The 21,748-nt window shown below is 37.3% G+C and overlaps 1 protein-coding gene across 1 annotated transcript; it reads left to right on the plus strand.

Annotated features, from left to right (window-relative positions):
• Nucleotides 1-724: 724 nt before the first annotated feature.
• Nucleotides 725-20,628, plus strand: LOC103704915. Its single transcript, XM_008788424.3, has 19 exons — nt 725-1,186; nt 6,439-6,498; nt 6,601-6,619; nt 6,739-6,812; nt 6,908-6,923; nt 7,007-7,068; nt 10,506-10,602; nt 15,938-15,985; nt 16,098-16,174; nt 16,278-16,398; nt 16,513-16,589; nt 16,685-16,808; nt 18,107-18,154; nt 18,268-18,341; nt 18,442-18,571; nt 18,684-18,760; nt 18,853-18,976; nt 19,927-19,991; nt 20,078-20,628. The coding sequence occupies exons 1-19, from the start codon at nt 1,002-1,004 to the stop codon at nt 20,205-20,207; spliced, it is 1,608 nt and encodes a 535-aa protein (XP_008786646.2). The 5' UTR covers nt 725-1,001; the 3' UTR covers nt 20,208-20,628.
• Nucleotides 20,629-21,748: the final 1,120 nt, after the last annotated feature.

The raw sequence follows: 21,748 nt of genomic DNA on the forward strand, positions 1-21,748 counted from the left end.
ATCAAAAATCACTCTCAATCATTATTGCCATATAATGATTATGGCCCACCAACCAAAAATTTACTTCCTAATTCCTTTTCTTCTTTCCTTTTTTCTGTGAATCATGATTCTTTTTCCCAAAAGGAAGCATGGTTATCCATTGAACATATAGAACTTCGTATGAAATAGGTTAACCAAAGTAGAGGAGCATATAGTTAAACATCAAGGAGTAAGGGACTAAAAGATAAATATAACATTATCTGGGATACCTGATCGAATTGCCGTCTTTTTAGATAAAACTAAGGTCCGAGAGAAATTTTCATCGGAAGAGTTTAATATCCGGTCCTTTTTTTATCATCATTTTACACCATATTCTTTGACCATTAGTATTTAATTTTAACCCTTGCACATACTTATATAGATTTGGCATCCAGTTATATTGTACGCATGTACTAGTGCATGTACAAAATTATATTTAATTTTAACCCTTGCACATACAGATATAGGTTTGGCATCCCAGTTATACTGCACACATGGACTAGTGCCTGTACAAAATTATATTGTCTCCATCGGGTGTAAATGTGTGCAGGGCTAGGGACACAAATTAAATAACCTGAAAACTATGGGATGGGAATTCTTAACTGGGATTAAATACCAGATGATGATGATTGAAGGGAGTAATTGTTGTGGTTATGGATATTATTACCTTCCACCAATGGCACGCCACCAACCCACAGTTTTTACGAAGTGATCCACCCTCGCGGCGTTTGACAACTGCGAAAATGCCGGCTTCTGTAACTCACGCTCTCTACCTTTCCGCTTCGAGTCCACTGCATTCATGCCCGACTCCTGCTGCCATTCCATCCCCTCATCGGAACCATCACTTGTCCTCTGCCCTCGGATGAGTAGATTTAATGCCCTCGAGGCCGCCTCCATCGATAAATGGGAGATGAGATGGCTAGCCTCGGCCTCCCCAGAACCAGAAGAATCATGGCGAAAAGGTAGCAGAAGAGAGGAGAGAGATGCCGCGGAAGAAGGTCGTGCTGCAGCCCCACCCCACCGAGCAAGCTCGGATGCAGTGCTACCTGACTCGAAGGAATGGTATCAAGAAGAAGGTGAGGGAGCTCTCAATCCTCTGCGATGCCGAGATTGTCCACATCGCTATCCCTCCAACAGGAGAGCCTTCGCTGGTCCTCGGCGAACACACGTGAGGATCTTGTGCCTTTTTTTTAATCTCTCTATTTCAATTTACATATAACGATGATGGATGCATACCTGAATTGGTTAACTTTTAGTTTTCCTTGATTTTCTGATGGATTAGATGTTGCTTTTCTTGAACTGGATCCGCTGGAAGAAAATGCGAAGTTTGTTAAAATTTTCACCAATGCACATCAGCAAATAAACTGAATGCTTCATATATCTGTGTCTACGTTTGTGAAAAAATGTTTTTTTTTTTTTTTGGTCTTATAAACGAGTTGGGAGATCAAATATTTATCTTTTGATATGTGATGATTTCTTCTATGATTTATATAATGATCTGCTTAGGTCAGTTATGGCGTGGATATGATTCTTTTTCACCAATCCAATTGGTCATCACCAATCCAATTGGTCACCTGTGCCATGCCTCATGGTGTGAACATGTTTGAAGCCTCTCCAATTCGTGAGTGAACTGGAGGGGGCCGGCTCTCCAACCATGGCTGTCCATGATTGGCATGACAGGCCGTGATTAGATGGGCTCGTACGACTCGCTATCCCATGTGCAGCATGGGGAAAAAAGAAAATAGAAATATGGAGAAGGAAGATAAGAGAGACAAGATTGCAGAGATACTAATTCTAGGAGAAGTGCACACTAGGTGAAGGCTTGTTATTGTCATTTCACTTGTTAGGTATTCCCATTATATGATATATACAAAATCTTGGCCATGTTATATCGGCCGATATAAATTGGTATCGAGTGATATTGATTGGTATATTGGATTTACCAAATGTCTCGAAAAAACTTAGTTCCCTTTACCAATCGGTTAGATCTTGGTTCATCTTAGTTTCAACTGCTGATATATTGAGATTTAAGTACCTTGGACGGAGTTATATTGAACTTCTAATTCATTCATTTCCATTGCTCTATCCTTTTGGATGCTTGTTGGGTACAATCAAGGAATCCTTGTAGGATCAAAGATAGGCTGACTGTTGACCTGCAACTAAATGTCTTTCCCGATTCATCGAATGAACCTTTATTTAAACTAATCGCTATATGTTCATCTCGACAACCCCATCTCCTTGTACTTTTATGTAATTCTATTTAGATGTTGATTGTTTGTTTAGTGGATTCTTTATTTACAATATATTCAAGTAAATCAATATATATTTTAAAAATTGTAGTTTGCAAACTCATATCTTAAAAATCATCTTTTTTCTTGGATCAAATTAAAATACTTTTTGAATAAAAATTCATGTTAAAGTTAGGTTTTAGTTTTATTTATAATTTAATTTATAAAAGAATAATTAAATACTTGAGCTCAACTGCATACTTGACTTGAACAGACTTGAATACTTTGGTTGCATCCAGATTATACTTGATCTTGATTCGACCCAAATAACTTGTTGGGTCTAAAATCCTTTCCATGTATCTGATCCAATATAGCTTGAATAGGTAACATGTTGGTTTTGGATGCAAAATCAAGAACCAAGCATGAAACTAAGTCGGGCCAGGATCATAATTTGTTTGCAGCTCTAGTTTTAAGGTCTCCAAGGGTCCTTAATTACTGGCTGGCCCTATAGAAATAGGTATTCCCATTGCACTTAAAATATTAGGTAATAACATAACAATTATTGGCAGGGCTGTCACTCAAAGCTGCGAACCCAGTATATACATATATAATGCTAGTTTAATTTTTATATCCTTCAATTTCTAAGCTCTTGGAATATTAAGTTTTCTTCTACAATTTAGATGGATAAAAAAGTAAAAGTATTGCTTGACACGTTAGAACATGTTTTGGTATTTATAATTGTCTTAAGTGTATCTTCTCAACTTTTAGTCAATGATTGTTATATAGTTAATCATCAAGTACTTGTTATTGCATGTTTCATTTATAAAATTTTCAAAGCATGGATTGTTTAACTTGACTAACTCTTCAAGGAATAATGTTTGATAGCTGATGGGTACCAGGACTGAACCTCCATTCAACTCAGACCTGCATATTTTTCTTACCCAAACCTGGACCCAAACCGCTCCCTTAATGGATAGGTTTTGGAAAAAATTTAGACATACAACTGGGGTACTGGTCAGAGAATAGTGAAACGCAGACCCAACCTGACCTGGTAGCACCCTAATTATTGAGCATGGATTGGAGCATGGCATACTACCTTGGCATTTGGCTTAGCAAGTGTTTTGCTGTTTCATGCCATATGTGGGCATATATGGCATGCACTGGTACAAAAACATGTCAGAAATTGGAATGCAGTTGATTCATACCAATTTTGCATACACCAATAATTCATTGGCAAAATATGTCTTGAATCATGATGTGCCATGCCGTGCAGGTCGACCTTTAAATTTATGTTATTGACTACCCATTTTGTGCGACCCTATTTGCATATTTTTAGAAATCACACTTCATGATTGACTATGGGTTAAATTGATTGGAGGTATTTAGGTCCTTTTTCATGTCTCAAGTAAGAAGACTTAATGTTTGTCATGCAATTGGTATAAAAAATTAAAAAAGAGAGGAGAGGAGAGAGAATAAATGGATTTAAAAATAATAATAATTGTGATACAACATATATAAAAAGGATTAATTGTGACAAGAGGGGGAGGAATAACTTGATTTTACTGCTCCAATCAAGACTAATTGTACTCGATCCCCATGTAGAAGGAGGAGTAAATCAACTCCTTTGCTTGTAGGTCACGTGGAGACCTTGCAACGCTCGTTGGGCCGATTCATCCCGTCGTAGCCTCACTGCTAGCTCAATCATGTATCAGTGGCCCCCTTGTGGTGATCATGCACGGTGTAAGCCATGGCCCATCTACATGGGATGTGCATCCTTTTTGCCCGGTTTGTGAGCTAGACCCTTGCATGTGGTGCACCCCTCTAGGCCACCTGCGACCAGAGTCCTATGCGCCCAGGTCGCATGCTTAGGCTAGTCATCTTCTCAACTTTTTGTCAACAACTGTTATATGGTTAATCATCAAGTACTTGTCATTGCTTGTTTCTTTGATAAATTTTTCAAAGCATAGATTGTTTAACTTGATTAACTCTTCAATGAATAATGTTTGATACTTGATGGGTACCTGAACTGAACCCTCTATTTGACTCGGACCTGCACGTTTTTATTACCCAAACTTGGACGCAACTTGATCCCTCAATGGATAGGTTTTGGAAAAAATTTAGACCCACAATCGGGCTACCGCTCCGAGAGTAGTGAAAAGTAGATCCAACTTGACCTGATAGCACCGCTAATTATTGAGCATGGATTGGTGAAACACTAGCTTGGAATTGACATAGCATGTATCGTGTTATTTCATGCCAATATTTGGGCATATATGGCATGCACTGATACAAAACATGTCAAAAATTGGAATGCAATCAATTCATGCCAATTTTGCATCCCAATACTTCATTGGCAAAATATGTTTCATATGCATGTTGGCCCTTAAATTTATGTTATTGCATGCCCATTTTGTGCGACTTTATTGGCATATTTTAAAAATCACCCTTCATGATCGATGATGGCTTAAATTGATTTGAGATATTTAGTTCCTTTTTCATGTCTCAACTCTCAAGTAAGAAGACTTAATATTTGCTGAGTGGTCGGTCTACAGAAAATAAAACAAGAGAGGATAGAAGAAAAAATAAATGGATTTAAATAATAATAATTGTGATACAACATATATATAAAGAGTTAATCATGACAAGAGGGGGAGGAATAACTCGACTTTACTGCTCCAATCAAGACCAACTATTACTCGATCCCCATGTAAGAGGAGTAAGTCGACTCTTTTGCTTGCAGGTGAGACTTGTGCCTCTTCCTTGATTCTAGAAAGATGTCCACAACCAAATTTACAAATAACTTGAACTCCATGGTCAGGCATGCTGACCCTACACTCTGTGGGTAAATGGAGAATTTATGGGTTCCTCAACATCCATGCAGAGATGGATTGAACCTTTGCTTTATGGACTAGTCGACATTCGTGTCAGAGTAAATTAGATCTTCACTCTTCAGGCAGAATTGGATCTGCATCTGTTTATCAGTTTATGATTAGAAAATATTCCAGCTTCAAGAAATGCTTTGGATCCTTGAATTCTAGGAGGGGATTGTTAGACCAAGTGCTTCATAGGATTAAAGTTTAAGGTAGAAGGTGATGGATGCCTAGTGGAGGTAATGTAGTTCAAATATGTTGAGGAAGAGTGCAAGCGAATCTTTCTTCCTCCTTTTACCTTGCAAATTCAAAGTAATAACTTCCTTAAGGTGGTGGTTACCTGTGGTTCCTTTACCTGAATAACTTCTTTTTTGGGTGATACTCATGCAAACAAGTCTCGTGTGCCTTGATAACTTCCTTTGGGAAGTTAATTCCAGCGCTAAACTATCTACACATGGCCTCTTGTATGATTGACAAGTGGACAGTTGAGATTCTTTCACACTGTCATGCATAACTTATTTCCAAAAAAATCTTGGTCGATGCATCATAATCCATCTAGGTTAAATTTTGGGTGCAAATAGATTCTTACAGGCTTGCTAGATTTGGACGGTGCTTATGGCAAATTGATGATTTCCAGGGAGTCAAGAAGCAACTCTTTCAATGATTTAGTGAGTTTTGGACATTGATGAAGTTTAGGCTAGCATCGAATATTGTCATCCTCAAATCTTGAAGTTTACCCTTCTTCCCTACTAGCAGCGAGAAAGCAAACATTTGTTGGATCATGGATGTCGATGAAAGCTAGAGTAGCCTAACACTCAGTCACAAATCCCCCAAAATCAAAGCTATCATTTTTATATTTATCCTTCATTTCTTCTTAGGCGTAGCAGATCCTGACCTTGACCGCACGAATCATCCAAAAGAAATAATTTTTGATTGGCCATTTTCAAATTGGAGCCAGAAATGGGTCAACCTGAAATCGGCCTGTTTATAAATGGGTGGATATGGGTTGGGAGTTTTTTGACCCAAACCTACTTCAGCCTGACACAACTAACCTGAACCATTGCCCCTCTTGTAGGACAGTATTACTTAGCTCATGTTCTACTATTAAAACCTGGTTTTTTACTCATGGCCATATTTATGACCATGTATGTGCACACTTGTCTGTCTGTCTGCACCTGTCTATACAATTTGTACATGCATAAATTTGTCGTTTTTATATGCTTGACATATAATGTATGATTCTATTTCCTTACAACATTGTCAACTCATCCAAATTAGCTGACTGTGTTATAAACTTATAATTGATGGTTATTGTTTTGCAGTAACCTGCTAGCAATTCTGGATAGATTTGCAAATATTGATCCTCTTATACGAGAAAGGAGGTATGTTGCATTTAACTTCCCTTGATGAGCACGTAGCTACCTTCTTATCTGATGAAATAGATGACATTCTAATGTTAGATCTTTTTCCCGTGATTGCTACAGGAGGCGTCAGGTTATTGATGTAAGATCTGAACTTATTCTGTTTGACAGATAAATGCATTTAATATTCTGATATATAATTTCTAAACTCAGATCTTGTATCTAGTAGTACTTTTACACCCTTCCTTTTATTGGTGGCAGTGTCTGAAAAATTCCTATAAAAAGAAAGGTCATGAAATCAGTACTGACAGTCTGCTTCAGTATAATATGTCCGGGTATGAATTCTTCTTTATATCATTGCTTACTACATAAGAGCTCCATTACTCAAATTTTTTATTTCCCTAATTTGCTTTGTTTATGGTCCCCGCAGATCTGAGGAGGTTGAAGTAAGCTTCTTTTGCAGACATTAATCCAAATCAGCAATGCAGTCTTTCAGTACTTCAATTGACACTTCCAAATTCTTATGCAGGAGTGTTGCAATCGGATAAGAGAATTGCAAGAGAAAATTGATGCAGTAAACAGGAACTTGAGGTGTTACCATAACCTTTTATCAACCTTTTGTCCATCTAAAATTTCTTTTGCTTCACTACATGCTTTTGCATATAAATGCCTAGATTTCAACTTAATATTATTTATAAAGGACTGTTGAGTGGAAAGCTCTTGCAAATTTAGACATGCAAGTGACTTTGTGGACTAGGCTGCAAGTGGTCAAGTAGGCTCAGCTTAACTGCAATTCCACCCAGGTTTGCTTTGGGTCTAAGATTGCCCATGTTCAACCCACCACTTTGGGGGTTTTGGGCCATGTCAGGTCGTTTTTCTGGTCGGGTGCTGGTTGGATCTACCTAGAATTTATTATTAGCTTTTCATTGTTTATAACATCAAGGTCCTCAGTTTTAAATATCTGGATCCATCAATTTTAGTAGGCAAAATAGGGGAGCAACATCATGGGTAGATTGGTGGATTTATCGGAAAAAGTTGGCGTTATGATGTAATACGATTATCTACAAAAGGATTGATTCCAGTATGAGGTTGAAGGCTGCTCTTTTTAGTATATCTTACACCAAAGATAGGCACTGAAAGGGAGCATAAGCAATGCATAATGGTTTATCAAATAAGGAAACAAGGCATTACAGAAGGTCTTGATTTTCCATTGATGGACGGATGTTCTTGTTTGATTGACATTTGTTATTGTCTTGGTCTATTAGCTAATTACTTCTTATATTTTCCTCTTGATTGAAGTAAAACTACAATCTTAAGAATTAGAACACAATGGAAGGTATATACCACTGTACAATCTACTGTAGGTTTTAGATTTTCGAGAACTTCAACGGAAGAAGCTTAATGCACAATTTAACCTTTGAAGTTTATGATTGGAAGTAAATTTGCGTTAGTGCATTTTGTGCTCATCGCAACATAGTAGGTTCCATCTTATGCGAAGAGGTGAGTGAACCTATTCATGTCATAGCAAAAGCTATGATCAAAAAAATATTTTTCGATATAGAATACACTACTTATGATTGAGTTTAAAACAATTTGAAATGTTTTAACGATCTAAACTAACAAATAAGTCGAATGACAAGGTGCTCATTTACTAATCCTTTATTTATCTTGATCATCAAATTTTAACAGTGCGCACAATACTACTATTATTAATTTTGAATATAAGATGGTAGTCTTCAATACTTCATGTCTAACTCTGTTTTCATCTCCCTATGTGGTGGCATAGATCCACTTTCATAATGCGACCAATTTCACCTTGCTTCTGTCCATCGCTTGTATGGTCTCTTATGAGTCAGATATAGACTCCTCAGGAGACTTGGCCCATTGACTATTGCCATAACCTCAAGGTTGTTTTAACAGATACTCACTTTTTTTACTGAATGCGCCCGTCTTGATGCAACTCTCTCGAAGCGAGGAGCAAGAAAGGTAGGTAGCGAAAAGCTGGAGTATATTTGTCAACCCAACATTGATTGCGAAAGATTTTCAATCTAATTAAGATCATAACCATCTCTCCTGCTTCTTCTCGTGTGGATCACATTTTCTCAGGACCAGTTGTATTAGGCAAATGCCTTAGCAACACAAGACTTGGGCACACTACCAACTATTTGCTAGTATGTAGTATGCTGTACCGTACCATACCGGTTCGGTACGTACCGGTACGCTTGGCATACCGATACTCGGTACGTCTGGCGTACTGCGTACCGTACCGTACCGACACTCGGTACACTTATGCTAGTGTAGCACCGGTACGGGGTCCGGTACCGGTACGACGAATCTTTATATACCAAGCATCTTCACAGCTTAACATCGCAAGGTACCAAGTTTGCACCATCAGTACATGATATTTAACTCCTTTTTTGGGTGCAAATCTTTACCCCTAGTAGCCAACCGTCATTACTCCCTAGGGTGGTTCAACAAAATTAAAAGTTACTAGAACATTACACATTTACTTGTTCACTTTTTTATAATTTCATCATGTGCTTTGCATTGGCCTCTGTATTTCTAACTGAATTAATATACAAACCAACATCCCCCCCCCCCCCCCCACCCCCCCCAAAAAAAAAAAAAAAAAAACCCTCAAACTGCATTTGAACAAATCCTTAATTTAGAATTTTTAGTTGAGATGTTGCTGCACATGCATTGATAACCAGCTCATATCAATACCCATTAGAGTGTTAGAATCTTCTTGTGAAAATTTTTAGTTTCATATGTATGAACCTACGAAACCAAATATGTAGGAATCTAATGTGGTTTTTCCCTCTAAGGACTTGTAGAGACATCGTTATGTGAGATAGATCTTTTTCAATTAGGTTCTTATGTATTTGTATTTAGAATTTTCAATGCATGACTAATGCATATAAGACATGTCAAATGTCATGCTCTGCTTTATTATATGCTTCATCTCTTGATCAGTACTCTATTTTGCAAGAAATTCTTTGGATGTTTTTGTAAACCCATAAATGCTAATAAAGTGCATTCACAGACAAGGTATCTGTACCAAATATGAAGAAAAATTGGAAACAAGCAAAGCTTAAATTAATTGACATGTAAAAAACCTGAACTAAGCATATAGAGTTTAGATTATGGTATTTGAAAAGAACTTAGATTATTTGGAATTAAAAAAATGAAAATAAGCATATTTATGGGCATTTGCTCTTGATCACTATGAAACTCAAAGAGTTATTACATAAAATAAACTGAAGGTGTCACCAGCTTGAGCTTTAGGTTCTTACTAGTGAAGAGAAAACAATTTAAAAATTAGTAGCTATCGAATCGATCTGGCCAGCACATGGTAGTCTACCTGTGTGCCAGTATACTGATTGGTATTCCATGGATCACTTTTTGAATACCCCATAAAAAAAGTTAACACAGTCTAAAAGAAAGTGCTAGATATTTTAGGTATTAATTTTGCTGTAGCTATCAAGTCTACCATAATTTGTTATGTAATTTCTCCGGCTTCATAATTATTATGGCTATGAATATGTGTTTTCTGTAGATATAAAAAAATTTGAAATTCGGGTAGGATACTCAAATGATTAGAAAACTTAAGTGGCTCATGGTTTCAAGTATGTGTTGGCCTGTAGCAGGTTGTACTGTTCTGTTACAATTGGAAAACCATGTCAACTGGTAGGGCTGGTATCAACCAGCCATGGACTAGGTCATAGGGCATGTCCACCGGATTAAAGTATCCTCAGTTAGTCTTAACTTGGTGCAACAAAAATTAAGGGCTCTAGTAATGGCTCTGATCAATGTTGAGAGTTAAAGAAGTCAGCAATGAATATATAGGTAATTTGGATGGGAGTCATTGAAATATCAGTTGGTTTTTCTGTCAACTACATAATAAATAGTATATAAGGGCACATTCTGTTTCATTAGTGCTACTACTACAGTTGGTTAGATATTGTATCTTAGCATTAAATGATGAGATGTAAGTGTTGATGTTTTAAATTTTCTGTGTGACTGCCTAGCCATTGGAGAAACCCAGGTGCCATAGATGACATATTTGAGATTATTGTGAAGGAGGAAATATTGCACAATTCTCTGCAACTTGTACGCGAACAGAAGGTGATTCTACTCTTTCATTCTTCAAGCCTGCTTATTTTCTTTTGAATCAATTATGAGTGATTTTTCTTTTTACCTTTTTGGGATTCTAGAATATTTGATAGATAGACATCTGTTCTAGTATTAGTTCTTTTATTTGCAGAGCTAATGAAAAATTTTCATATACTAGGTACTAGGTAGCAAGGTTAGCCAAACCGGTACTAGGACCCATGCCGATTGGCTACCGGTTCGGTATGGGAGGAACCGGACAGTTCATTCGGGTTCAATAGACTAAGATTCAAGCCTTTTAAGATATTGAAAGGGGGACCGGTTCGAACTGGTTCAAATCTGTGCCAAGCGGTACACACAGGTTCCACTTTGAACCACCCGGATCGGAGCTGTTCACGCCATTTTTCAAAAAACAGTGCCGAACCGTGCCGGTTCGGTACAGGGTTCCATATAGTTACCTCCTATCTGTATCTTTCTAACATTGAAGAACAAGTTGCTGGATTTGGAATTCCATATATACCGACATGTGATATGCATAGGGATGTCAACAGAGCAGATTCAATGCGGTTAGTGAAAAAACCGAGACCAAACCCGAAATCCACCGCCGCTCCCCAAATTGGAAACCGAAATTGAATGATTTTTGAAATAAAAAACTATAACCAACACCGAAGAAAAAACCGCAAAACCGAAATTGAAATTGAAAAACCAAAAACCATTTTAACTTTTTTTATTCATTTCAAAATTTCCATATATAAATATCCAAATTAAAGATATTATCTATAATTTTCATATAATTCATACCAACTCAACTAATAAATAGATCCAAAAATAATAACACAACCATCCAACACACTCAATAATTCTAAATAATAACACAAACATCTAACAATCTCAATAATTCTAAAATAATAATATAACCATTTAACAAACACAATAATCCAAGTTAAAAATAAGTCCAACTACATCAAAGAAAATAAATCCAACAAATACAATAATCGCGAAGAACCGAAGGGAGGAAAAAGGCTGTCTCTAGCCTCTAGGGTTTGTCCATATAGTTATTTACCCATCTATGGTCTATGGACGATCTAGATTGAATGGGATAGAGGGTTAGGATTTATACTAAATATAAAGGGTACTAAGAAATATCGGGTATGTTCGGTTTTTGGTTTTAGGTTTGGGTCGGGGAATACACTAAAACCGAAACCAAAACTAAAACCGAATGGTTTTTGATTTTTAAAACCATCATCGAAACCATCCTCATTTAATTTCGGTTAAAACCGCTCTATTCAGTTCGGAGATGGGTAAAATATTCGGAGCTCTTTCCCCACTGATATCCCTAGACATGCATCATACTACTTCTCTTCATGTAAAAATAAGATTATGCTTAGACATGCAAATTTGTTGTCCTTTATTTCTTTTGCCTATGGCATTATAATTTTAGAGGCAATTGTTTTGATCTGCATGATCCTTGAATGTCCATCACTTTCTCCTAAAACCTTTTTGAGTGTTATTCTTGCTTGAAGCTGAGGAAACACAGCTGTTTTGAACGTTTCAGAATTCTGTTCCGGCTTTTTCTAAAAGGTCGAGAAAGTTTCTATGTTTTCTGTTGTGCTTCAGTTCATATAATTATTCTCAGTCTAAGATGATGTTATTATGGTATTAGGATTAAAGATGTGTGGGTGCTGCTGATTGCCTACATCATGCAATAGGAAAAGTTCTTTTCCAGCAATTAAATAAGACAGCTGTAACACCATAAGAAATGGAAACTTAATAACTTATTGGGCTGTTTTGGTCAAGAGATCTTACTGAATATTGAAGCTGAAGATCCTTAAGTGTTCCGTTGACTTAGCTAAGTAGTAGAAACCTAACAATGGCTGTTCAAATCTAAAAAGATCAAGAACCCCAAACAGCCCACGCATCAACATTCTGATAGGCTAAATATAGAAAGACCGTTGTAAGTCCATGGAATGCCGTACCGGTCCGGTCCTAGACCGGTACCGGAACCACAAGAAAACCGGTACGAATTTTTTTTTTTTTTTTAATGAACCACAGCGCGAGGCGCTGTGGTTTTTGGCTCGCGGTACCGGCCGGTACGTACGGACCGGACCGGTACCGTACCGCCACCGGTACGCCGACCGGTACCGGTACCGTACCGCCACCGGTACGCCGACCGGTACCGGTACCGTACCGCCACCGGTACGCCGACCGGTACCGGTACGGCGGACCTTGGTTGTAACTCTTTAGTTTAGCATGATAAAGAGCAGAGAAAAGATCTCTGTGGGGTTGGACTAGCCTTAAAAGTTTTTGCATTGCAAAAAGGATTGAAAGAAACGGGAAATGGGTATGTGAAAACATTCAATAACCCAATACAAGATGAAAGAATTCGAAAGGAGTCCAGATGGTGGTAGAAACCTAAATACATGCTGAAGAACTTGAAAGCAAATGGAAGGCACAATTGTGCAACAGATATCCAGTACACTAAAGCCAAAATGTGGGGCTCAATAATGATGGGAGAAGATGCAGAACATCTTTCTTTTTCTTTTTTTGTGGCGGATGGGTGGGGTGGGGTGGACCCCGGGAGAAAATTTCTTAAAAAAAAAATGGTAGAGATCACAGGCTGGTTCAGATTCTCTTCATTAAATTCACTTAAACATGGAAAAAGCAGGGTGGTGGGTGAAAATTTTTTGGCAAATAAATGATATATATCTCAGATTTGTTCAGATTCTTTTCATAAAATTTTCTTAAAAATCGAAAAAACAGGGTGGGGATAGGGGCATAGGAGAAAATTTCTTAGCACATAAATGATAGACATCTTAGTTACTCAGATTTTATTCTTGAATTTCGCTTAAAAATGGAAAAAGCAGGGTTGGGGTGGGGGAGCGAAAATTCCTTAGCAAATAAATAATAGAGATCTCAGGCTTGCTCAGAGATCTCTCTTTTTCTTTATGCATGTGTGGGTGGGGGTGGGGCTTGGATTCTTCCAGAAAAACCTTGCTTACTCAACTATCTTAAGATGGTTTTTGGGAGTAAGCACTATCAAGGTTTTGTAGAGTGTCATTCAGTAATAGAGGAAGACTCAGATGGGGATAATACTTGGTTCAGTTTAATAACTCAACCTTGTTAAGAGACCAGCTCCATATAACATACCATACTCCCACATGATAATACTCTAGGTCACTATCAACAACAGCTAGAGATAAAACAATGAAAACTAACGAGAAAAAGAACAAGAAATGAAGAGAGATCACTAAGAACCACCGAAGCCTTTAGGCTAATTCTTGACAATTGCTTGATTTATTACCTAGGATGCATTGAAGTGAAATAAGTAACATGTCTCATCTCTTGCTGAACTTACTCGACAAGAAAGAACAGAAAAGAAAGAGAAATCTGGGGCAGCTAATCCTTGATTATTTCAAAAACCAAGCAAAGAAACCTTCAAAAGATAGGATAATTAAATTAGAAAAGCCATCATTCCCTGTTGTTCCTGTCGATCCTGAAGTCAAGATTGGTTTTGCAATGAACTCTTAAAATTTCTCCATGGAATAGTAAGACTTTCATGCTGCATCTTTGGCTGGCAAATTAGCCCACTGTGCAAGGACCTCAGTCAATGCAAAATTTTTGCACTTCACACTCTTAACTCATGATATTCTATAATCTTGGAGGTATGCTGTATTTAGTATTATTTGTGGAAACGGAGCTGATCGCCTGCAGCCATAATAGACTTGACACCCTGCGAACAAGACACTACACTACACCTTAAGCTGTAGACAGGGGCGGCTCAATACATTCTGGGGCCTAAGGCGAATCCAATGAACGAGGCCTTTTTTTAATAATTTTTTTAATAAATATAAAATACTTAAAAAAAATTATAAAAATAGATAGCTATGAAGTACACTATTTTAACAAAGATACATGAATCTAACAAAGATAGACAAGAAGCCTTTTTAATTTAATATAATTCTTGAATGGAAGCACATAAAAGTAATTATACTAAATGAAGGGCCATGAAACTGATTAAATAACTGAGATAATGCTTGGCAATACTGTTTACCATGTCAAGCAAGAGCCAAATAGGAAAAGGTCATCCCATGGCACTTCATAGTCAAGGTAAAGAAAAGAATTTGTCCATAAAGGAACCTCTCTATAAGAGAAAGTAGGGTCATTATGGGAAATTCACCCCATCCCACCATCTCCCCTTCAAGTAAGTACCCAAGCGGCAACTGCAACATCACAGCACAGCAGCCATTCAACCCCCTCCCTCCTTTTCTCTCTCTACCACCCAAGAGGGGAGAAGAAACCGAGAGGAGAAAACTAAAAGAATCTCCACCCTCGAAGAAGTCCATCTCCAATCCCCCTATCTTTCTTCCGGATGGCCCAGCTGGATCAGGAGTAATGCGAGGGAAAGAAAACCAAGACCAAAACCAAAAAAGAGAAGGGATGAAAGATAAGAGTGGCTTCAGGCATCTATCAAGCCAACCAAATCCCTCCTCTCTCTCTCGCTCTCCCCACCCAAAACAAAACTACTGTCCCCAACATCCCAAATTGCCCCTCTGCAGGCCAGGAAACTCTCCACCTCCCTTCCATCAAGGGGGAAGACTCGTAGCCAGCTCCAGATCGGGGCCTTTGCTTCCTTTTGGTCAGTCTCTCGGGGGCCTTCCATTGGCCCGGGGCCTTAGGCGACCGCCTCAGTTGCCTAGGGCTCGGGCCGACCCTGGCTGTAGATTTATTCTTTTAATTTGACAACATGCAATCATCAACTGTTTCATATAAAGATCAACATATGCATATGAAGATACCTAAGAAACTTTGAGGTGGCAGCTCTACTACACCATTTAAAAAAATAGATACACTTCTATCAACTTATGACTCGATTATTTGTTAAATTTATTTATCAGTTTATTCAGGAGTCTCACCTGTGCATTTGTTATTTTTCTTTTGCATTGTGCAATTCCTACTATAAATCTGTAAAAAACCATTTAATATCATTTTGTAAAGCATGTTGAATTATGAAATATGCAAATCAACTTGTTGTTTTTTGTTTTTCTGTCATTTTTTCCTTTGGGTGGTGCTTTTCCTTGTCTAAATATGTAGTATCCCTTTCTTATTATTTTATGAAAGCATGTTGTATTAAGAGCTACGAAAATCAACTGATTTTGTACTTTGTTGTTCTTCTTACTTGACATATATCTGCTTTGGCTTTAGTGCTGATATGAAAGGGAATGTCTTAGACTCTGATCATCAATTGGAAATGATAATGTACTTTATGTGATCATTGATGTATTGCAAAATATGGGGGATGCATTTAAAAATTTGCTTTCATGGCTAATTAACCTTTGAATTATCTTAATAGGCGCGCTTGGAGCAAAGAAATGGAGCTCCAGATTCCACTGCCTTGGAGGTCGGTTTTACATATAGGCTAGGTTCCAAATGAGAAAACACAAAGAGGTTTTATAAATCAAAGCATGTTATAAAGGATTACAGAATATTGACATCAAAAGAAGGTTTTACAGGTACCAAGTTTTGCCTTCACACAACATACCAATCCTCAACCTGTGCGAGGAGCTTTGTGCCAAGAGTTACCTCAGCGGTATATGTTTGATTAGTCTGATGTGAGATGATACAAATTTAAATAAATATTTTTAGACTTCTAAATCTTTAATACGTCAACTTTGTCTTTCATGTTCGAGTAGAGATCCTGCCCATCAAAACGCATCTGGAGGACCAGTGGGCATTGGAGCTGGATTTAATCTTCCTCCATATAGACAAATTATCCAAAATTCACTTGGCCATGAAAACCCAACCAATTTGGAAGTAAGTTGTCAAAAAAAAAATAACTTGAGCTTCAAATAGGGAATACACAAGCTTGTTAAAATAGAATTGGAAATGAAAGGCTTGAACTAGTAGAAATTGACTTCAATTATACAGGCCCTTCTCTCTGAATATCTAGTGAACCCCAACCATCCACTCTCCAATGAAGTTTCTAACAATCTACTGCCTCAGCGGTATGGCTCCATTATTTTGATAAAAATTGGTAAGATTTTGATTCCATTTGTAAGACTTCTAAACATGAACTCCACAAATGATTTCTTTTTTGTAGGGTGTCCAGTTTTCCTGGAATGTCAAATGTGCTTATTGTGGACAGCATTACAGATTCAAGCTTTCATCCTCAAAGGCAGATCACTCAAAGTACTACAAATCATGAATTTCCTGCTTCTACTGAGGTAAGCTTTTAATCTATTTGTAGAATGCACATTTCAAATGTAGAAACCAAATAATATGTCCTCCAAATGATTAGGATAATTAAATTTCAAACTATCAAAAACCTTTTGGATAACACTGATTGGGCACCATGTTCCAGCAATGCTGCAATGGTTAGATGAGACGTCTTCATACAAATACAATGGCAAATAATGTGATGGAAACTAATCCAACAATGGAGATATCTAGTGGATAATGGATATAATGTGGCTATAGGGATTTCACAAAGAGGCAGGGACAATAATCTGAGGCTTTCTTAATTGTGATGAGAACTTTAAGAAGCAGCAATGGAGTTATGCTATTCATGTTTTCAGGAAACAAAACCAATAATCCTTAGTTGTAATGGCATCAAGCTCTACGTATGATACTTGCCATGAAGGCTGCTTGTAGAGATTCATTTTTGGAATTCAATAACATAGAATGCATCTAAGGTGCTATATGAGCATTAAAAATATTCACAATGAGAGAGGGAAAATATTAGGTAAGAAGCTATACGCCTATACCAAATCGTTTTTTCCTTTTTCTGGAATAAATTCTTTATAAGATAAATGTGATCAAGGTCCTATTGCAGTCTGACCGTAATAGTTTTTCTATTTTAAGAGTCTATCTAGAGATTGTTGTAAGTTGGCTTCCTTTCCTTTAGGATAATTTAGCAGGAGGCAAGCTAGAGTGCCTAGAATCAACCTAAAGGAGACCCTATGAAGTCATTTTAATTGCAGGGTGCCACTAGATTTCCTGTCCTAAGTGATGGTTATATATTTTCTTGTCTTGCCCTCAAGATGACAGAGATTCTCCTATTGGTGTATGACTTGATTATACTTTATAAAGTGGGAAGGTGCCTTATAGATATTTGAGATATTGGACGTGTTCATTTTCTTTGTATCTAAAACAGAAAGGATAAAGATGGTAAAAAGTGATTATGCAATTTTTATGAATAAATCCTTCATCACTTTATTTAGGAGTGCCCTTAGTGCATTTGCTCTTTTTCCTTGCATCGTGCATCTCTTTGCGTAAGTATGTAAAGAGCCATTTGGTATCAAGTTACAGAAGCATGTTGCATCATGAACCAAGCAGATAAACTTATTGTTATCCTTTCCTTTTGTCATCTGTCTTCTACCCGTTTTGGCTATGTTGCTAATGTAAAAACATTTCTGTATTCTGTTTATGTTCTCAAATGGAGATTATACCAAGTTTTATGATCAGCAAGAAACCTTAAAAAATTAGCTGTGGAAACTAATCATCATTTGTATCATCTTGATAGGCACGCCGGGAAGAAAGATTTGGTGTTTCAAATTCCAACGCTTGTGAGGTAGGTTTCATGTATAGCCTAAGCTACAAATGAGAAATAAAAAGAGGTAGCATATATTAAAACGATGAATATATAAGATTACATAATGTTGAGATCAAAATAAAATTTTACAGGTGCCATGTTTTGATTTTGCACCCATTTCCAGTCAACCTCTGGAAGGAATTTTGAACCAAGTGCCACCTGACCGGTGAATTTTGATTTGTCTGACATCAAATGATACTATTCCTATAAATATTTTTATATTTAGGGACCTTAACTCCTTGAGTCTAATTTGGATCTTCATGCAGAGATGTTGCCCTTCCTCCCCTTCCTGAAGTATTCGTAGAAGCAGCGGATAATGGAGCTGGATTTAACTTACACCAGCACGACCAAACTGCCCAAAGTTTGCTTTGCCATGTATATCCAACCAATTTGGAAGTCAGTTCTCCAAAATACTAACTAGAATTTCTAAAATGAAATGCACAAACTTGTTAGTTTAAATAGGAATGGGAAGGCTGCATTGGTTAAAATTAACTGTTAATTTATACAGGCTAGTCTTTCTGCTAACCTTGCGGACCCTAGTCATCAACTATCTACTGATGTTTCTGACAATCTACTTTTTCAGCGGTATGCTTGCATTTTTTATATAAATCGTTATTGTGTCTGATACGTTCTGTAAGACTACTGAAGATCAACTCTGTCAATGATTTTTTATGTAGTGTTTCCAATTTTCCTAGCATATCAAATGAACTTCATACGGACAGACTAACAGGATCAAACTTTTATTCTCAAAGACTGATGGCTGACAGTACTACAAGTCATGAATTTCCTGCTACATCTGAGGTATGCTTTTAAATTTTTTCCTAAATTCCAGGTTCCATGTGGTATACCATGAAGCCAGTCAATCCTTTGTGGATACACACTCCTCCAGAAAACAAGCAGTACATATTTAAGATTAAAAACCCACAACCGAAGTTCAAATCAAACTAGTACTGCTGACTATTTGGATTATCTAGCGTGATTAGGGCACCAGTTCTGAGCAATAGTTCAATGATACTGGTTTATATGAATATGATGGGAAATATGTCATGGCAGCTCAGTACAATAATGGAAATTTCTAATGGATGATGGGATATTATTTTGAGTAGGAAGCTTTCAGAAAGAGCAACAGACAATGATCCAATGTTTTTATTGGATGAAAATTCAATAAGCAAGTCATGGAGGTGCCCAAAGTATGTTTTCTGAAAAGCAAACCGAAAATCTGTAGCTGCAATGACCTTACACCCTATGAACATGACTTTATGTGAAGGATGCTTGTATAGATTCCTCTGTCACAGCGATAAGAGAAAAGGCATTAGATAACCAACTGTACTAAAAGACTTAAAAGGATTTACATTTTTGTTTACTTAATGGGAATCGATTTTATATAAGATAACTAGGATTGTGATGCGCATTATGGTGGTCTAAGCGACATAGTTTTTGTCAGTAATGAACTTGTTCTGAGGTTGCTATGATTTTATCTTCCTGTTCTTTTGAATTAGTTGGAGGCGAGCAATAATGCCTAGAATCAACCCAAAGGAGACATTGTGCAGCCACTTTGGTCATGTTAGATTCAAATACGTTAGATTGTGAAGGCTACTTGTTTTTCTTTTCTTGGAACCAACATGGATTCTCCTCTTGGCATCTGACTTGATCATATAGTCTGCAGCAGTGCCTTAGATATTTTCTAGATGTTGGACCAGGAGTTTGATTTCTTTGTTTATATATTGTTGATAATGATGCAAATCCTACAGACCTGGGGACTTATCAATATGGATAGACCATGGGAAGGTGTTTTGAACTACGTGCCATTCCAGCAGTATGTTCTTGTTACTCTGATATAAACGTTTGATTATCTATTAGATTTTTATCGATGATTAATTTCTCGATATGATTTTATTTTAGGGAGCCCAATCTTCCTGGCCCTTCTCAGTGGGAAAATACAAACATGCAAGGACTGGGACGCATAAAATCATGCAACAGGGACTTCAATTTTGGCTCCTCTCCAGGCTACTCTTGGCTCCCTTGGCCCTGAAAACCTGAGCAGAGCTGGGTCTTTGCTGATGATCCCCATATCAAAAGCAACAATAGTAGTTACTTTGAGTGTGGAAACTTTTTGTTCCACCGGAATGATTTGTTATATTTTTGAATGACTCAGTAAGTCTATAGCCAGCTTATCGACTCTCTTTGCATGGGAACCATAGGATTTTGGAGCACCCCCTGTTTCATTGGATTTACTTGCCCAAGGAGCGTGGTCGATAGGCCACTCTTTCCGACTTATTGTTATCATGAATCAATTACGGTCGTGTGCGCGCGCATCATCAAATAATGATTTGCACTGTTCGGTGGAGAATCTGCCAGTATGTGAATTTGATTTTTTTGTTTGGCTGTCATTTGATATCAGTGTCATGAATAATTTCTACATTTCCATTTTTTATAGACAGTAAATTCTAACATGTTGGGAGGAAGCCTTGGAAGTATTGTTTAAAATCTAGGCAAACTCGAGTAATTGAATCTCAAGTAAACTTAATTCTCCAAGTGAATTGCAGCATGCATGGTCCAAGAATCAGTTGGAAAAACTATGCAACAGAAAGCAAAATCAGTGACGAGACTCTGAAACATGTTCTGTGATCTTTTTGTTTCCTGATCATATGTCATACCTCAGCCTTGCATAATACATGTAAAGGTATTTTATTCTCTTATGGGAATTGCCTCTTCATTCTTTTGATACTTATCAAGCTAAGTCTAAACTATGCCTTCAATTCTGGGAGTGGCCAGATTCCCTGGTTGTCTCTCCTAGTTCTACTCTTTGAGTTGGAGAGATTTGTACTTTCTTCTTTCTTCTAATAAAAATTTGGGTGATCCTTCTTGGAATTTGGACTTCCACCATTACAATAAACATCGTTTGATGATCATATTCAATGCCTAAATTTGCTAATTTAGCTGGGAAGCCAGGACTCTATGCTCGATGAGCTTGAAGGAACATTCCTTATGGACTCTCTCTTCCTGCACCTTCATTACAACTCTTCAGACATAGATGCTATGGTAGTGACTTATTGGAATTCGGACTCAGACAAGTTCTTGTTCGTGAAATCTCTCGACAGATTTACAAACTATGGAGGATTTGTCCGCCCTTATACATCCAGTGTTTGTGGAAAGATTCATGCTTTCATGCCCCAAGAAAGTAAACTTTCATGTGCTTGCTGGATATTCATAATTAAATTTTGATTTTTAATTTTGTTGTAATTCAAAATTTTTCCTTCTTTTTTAATATTTTACTTTATGTTATTTTCTATAGGGATGTCTCTAAGATGCATTCTTGAAAAATGATAGTCATTCTCCAAGAGATGTGTCTTTTCTTTGTTGTGGCAACTCATTATGCAAGGGTACATCCTTTCAAGGTGTTCCATGGAGGGATGCTTCTTAGGTATCGGACTTCTTAGATAAGGAATTGTAGTGTGGCTTTGTTTACTCCAAGCAACTAACTAAAAAAATGAGAAGATTGTAAAAATCCCTTCTATCTTCATCCCTCATTTTCAGTGTTAATGAATAGTCTTTTGTCTGTTATTTTGGGCT

This window comes from Phoenix dactylifera, chromosome 8, assembly GCF_009389715.1.
Source record: "Phoenix dactylifera cultivar Barhee BC4 chromosome 8, palm_55x_up_171113_PBpolish2nd_filt_p, whole genome shotgun sequence".
Taxonomy (NCBI): domain Eukaryota; kingdom Viridiplantae; phylum Streptophyta; class Magnoliopsida; order Arecales; family Arecaceae; genus Phoenix; species Phoenix dactylifera.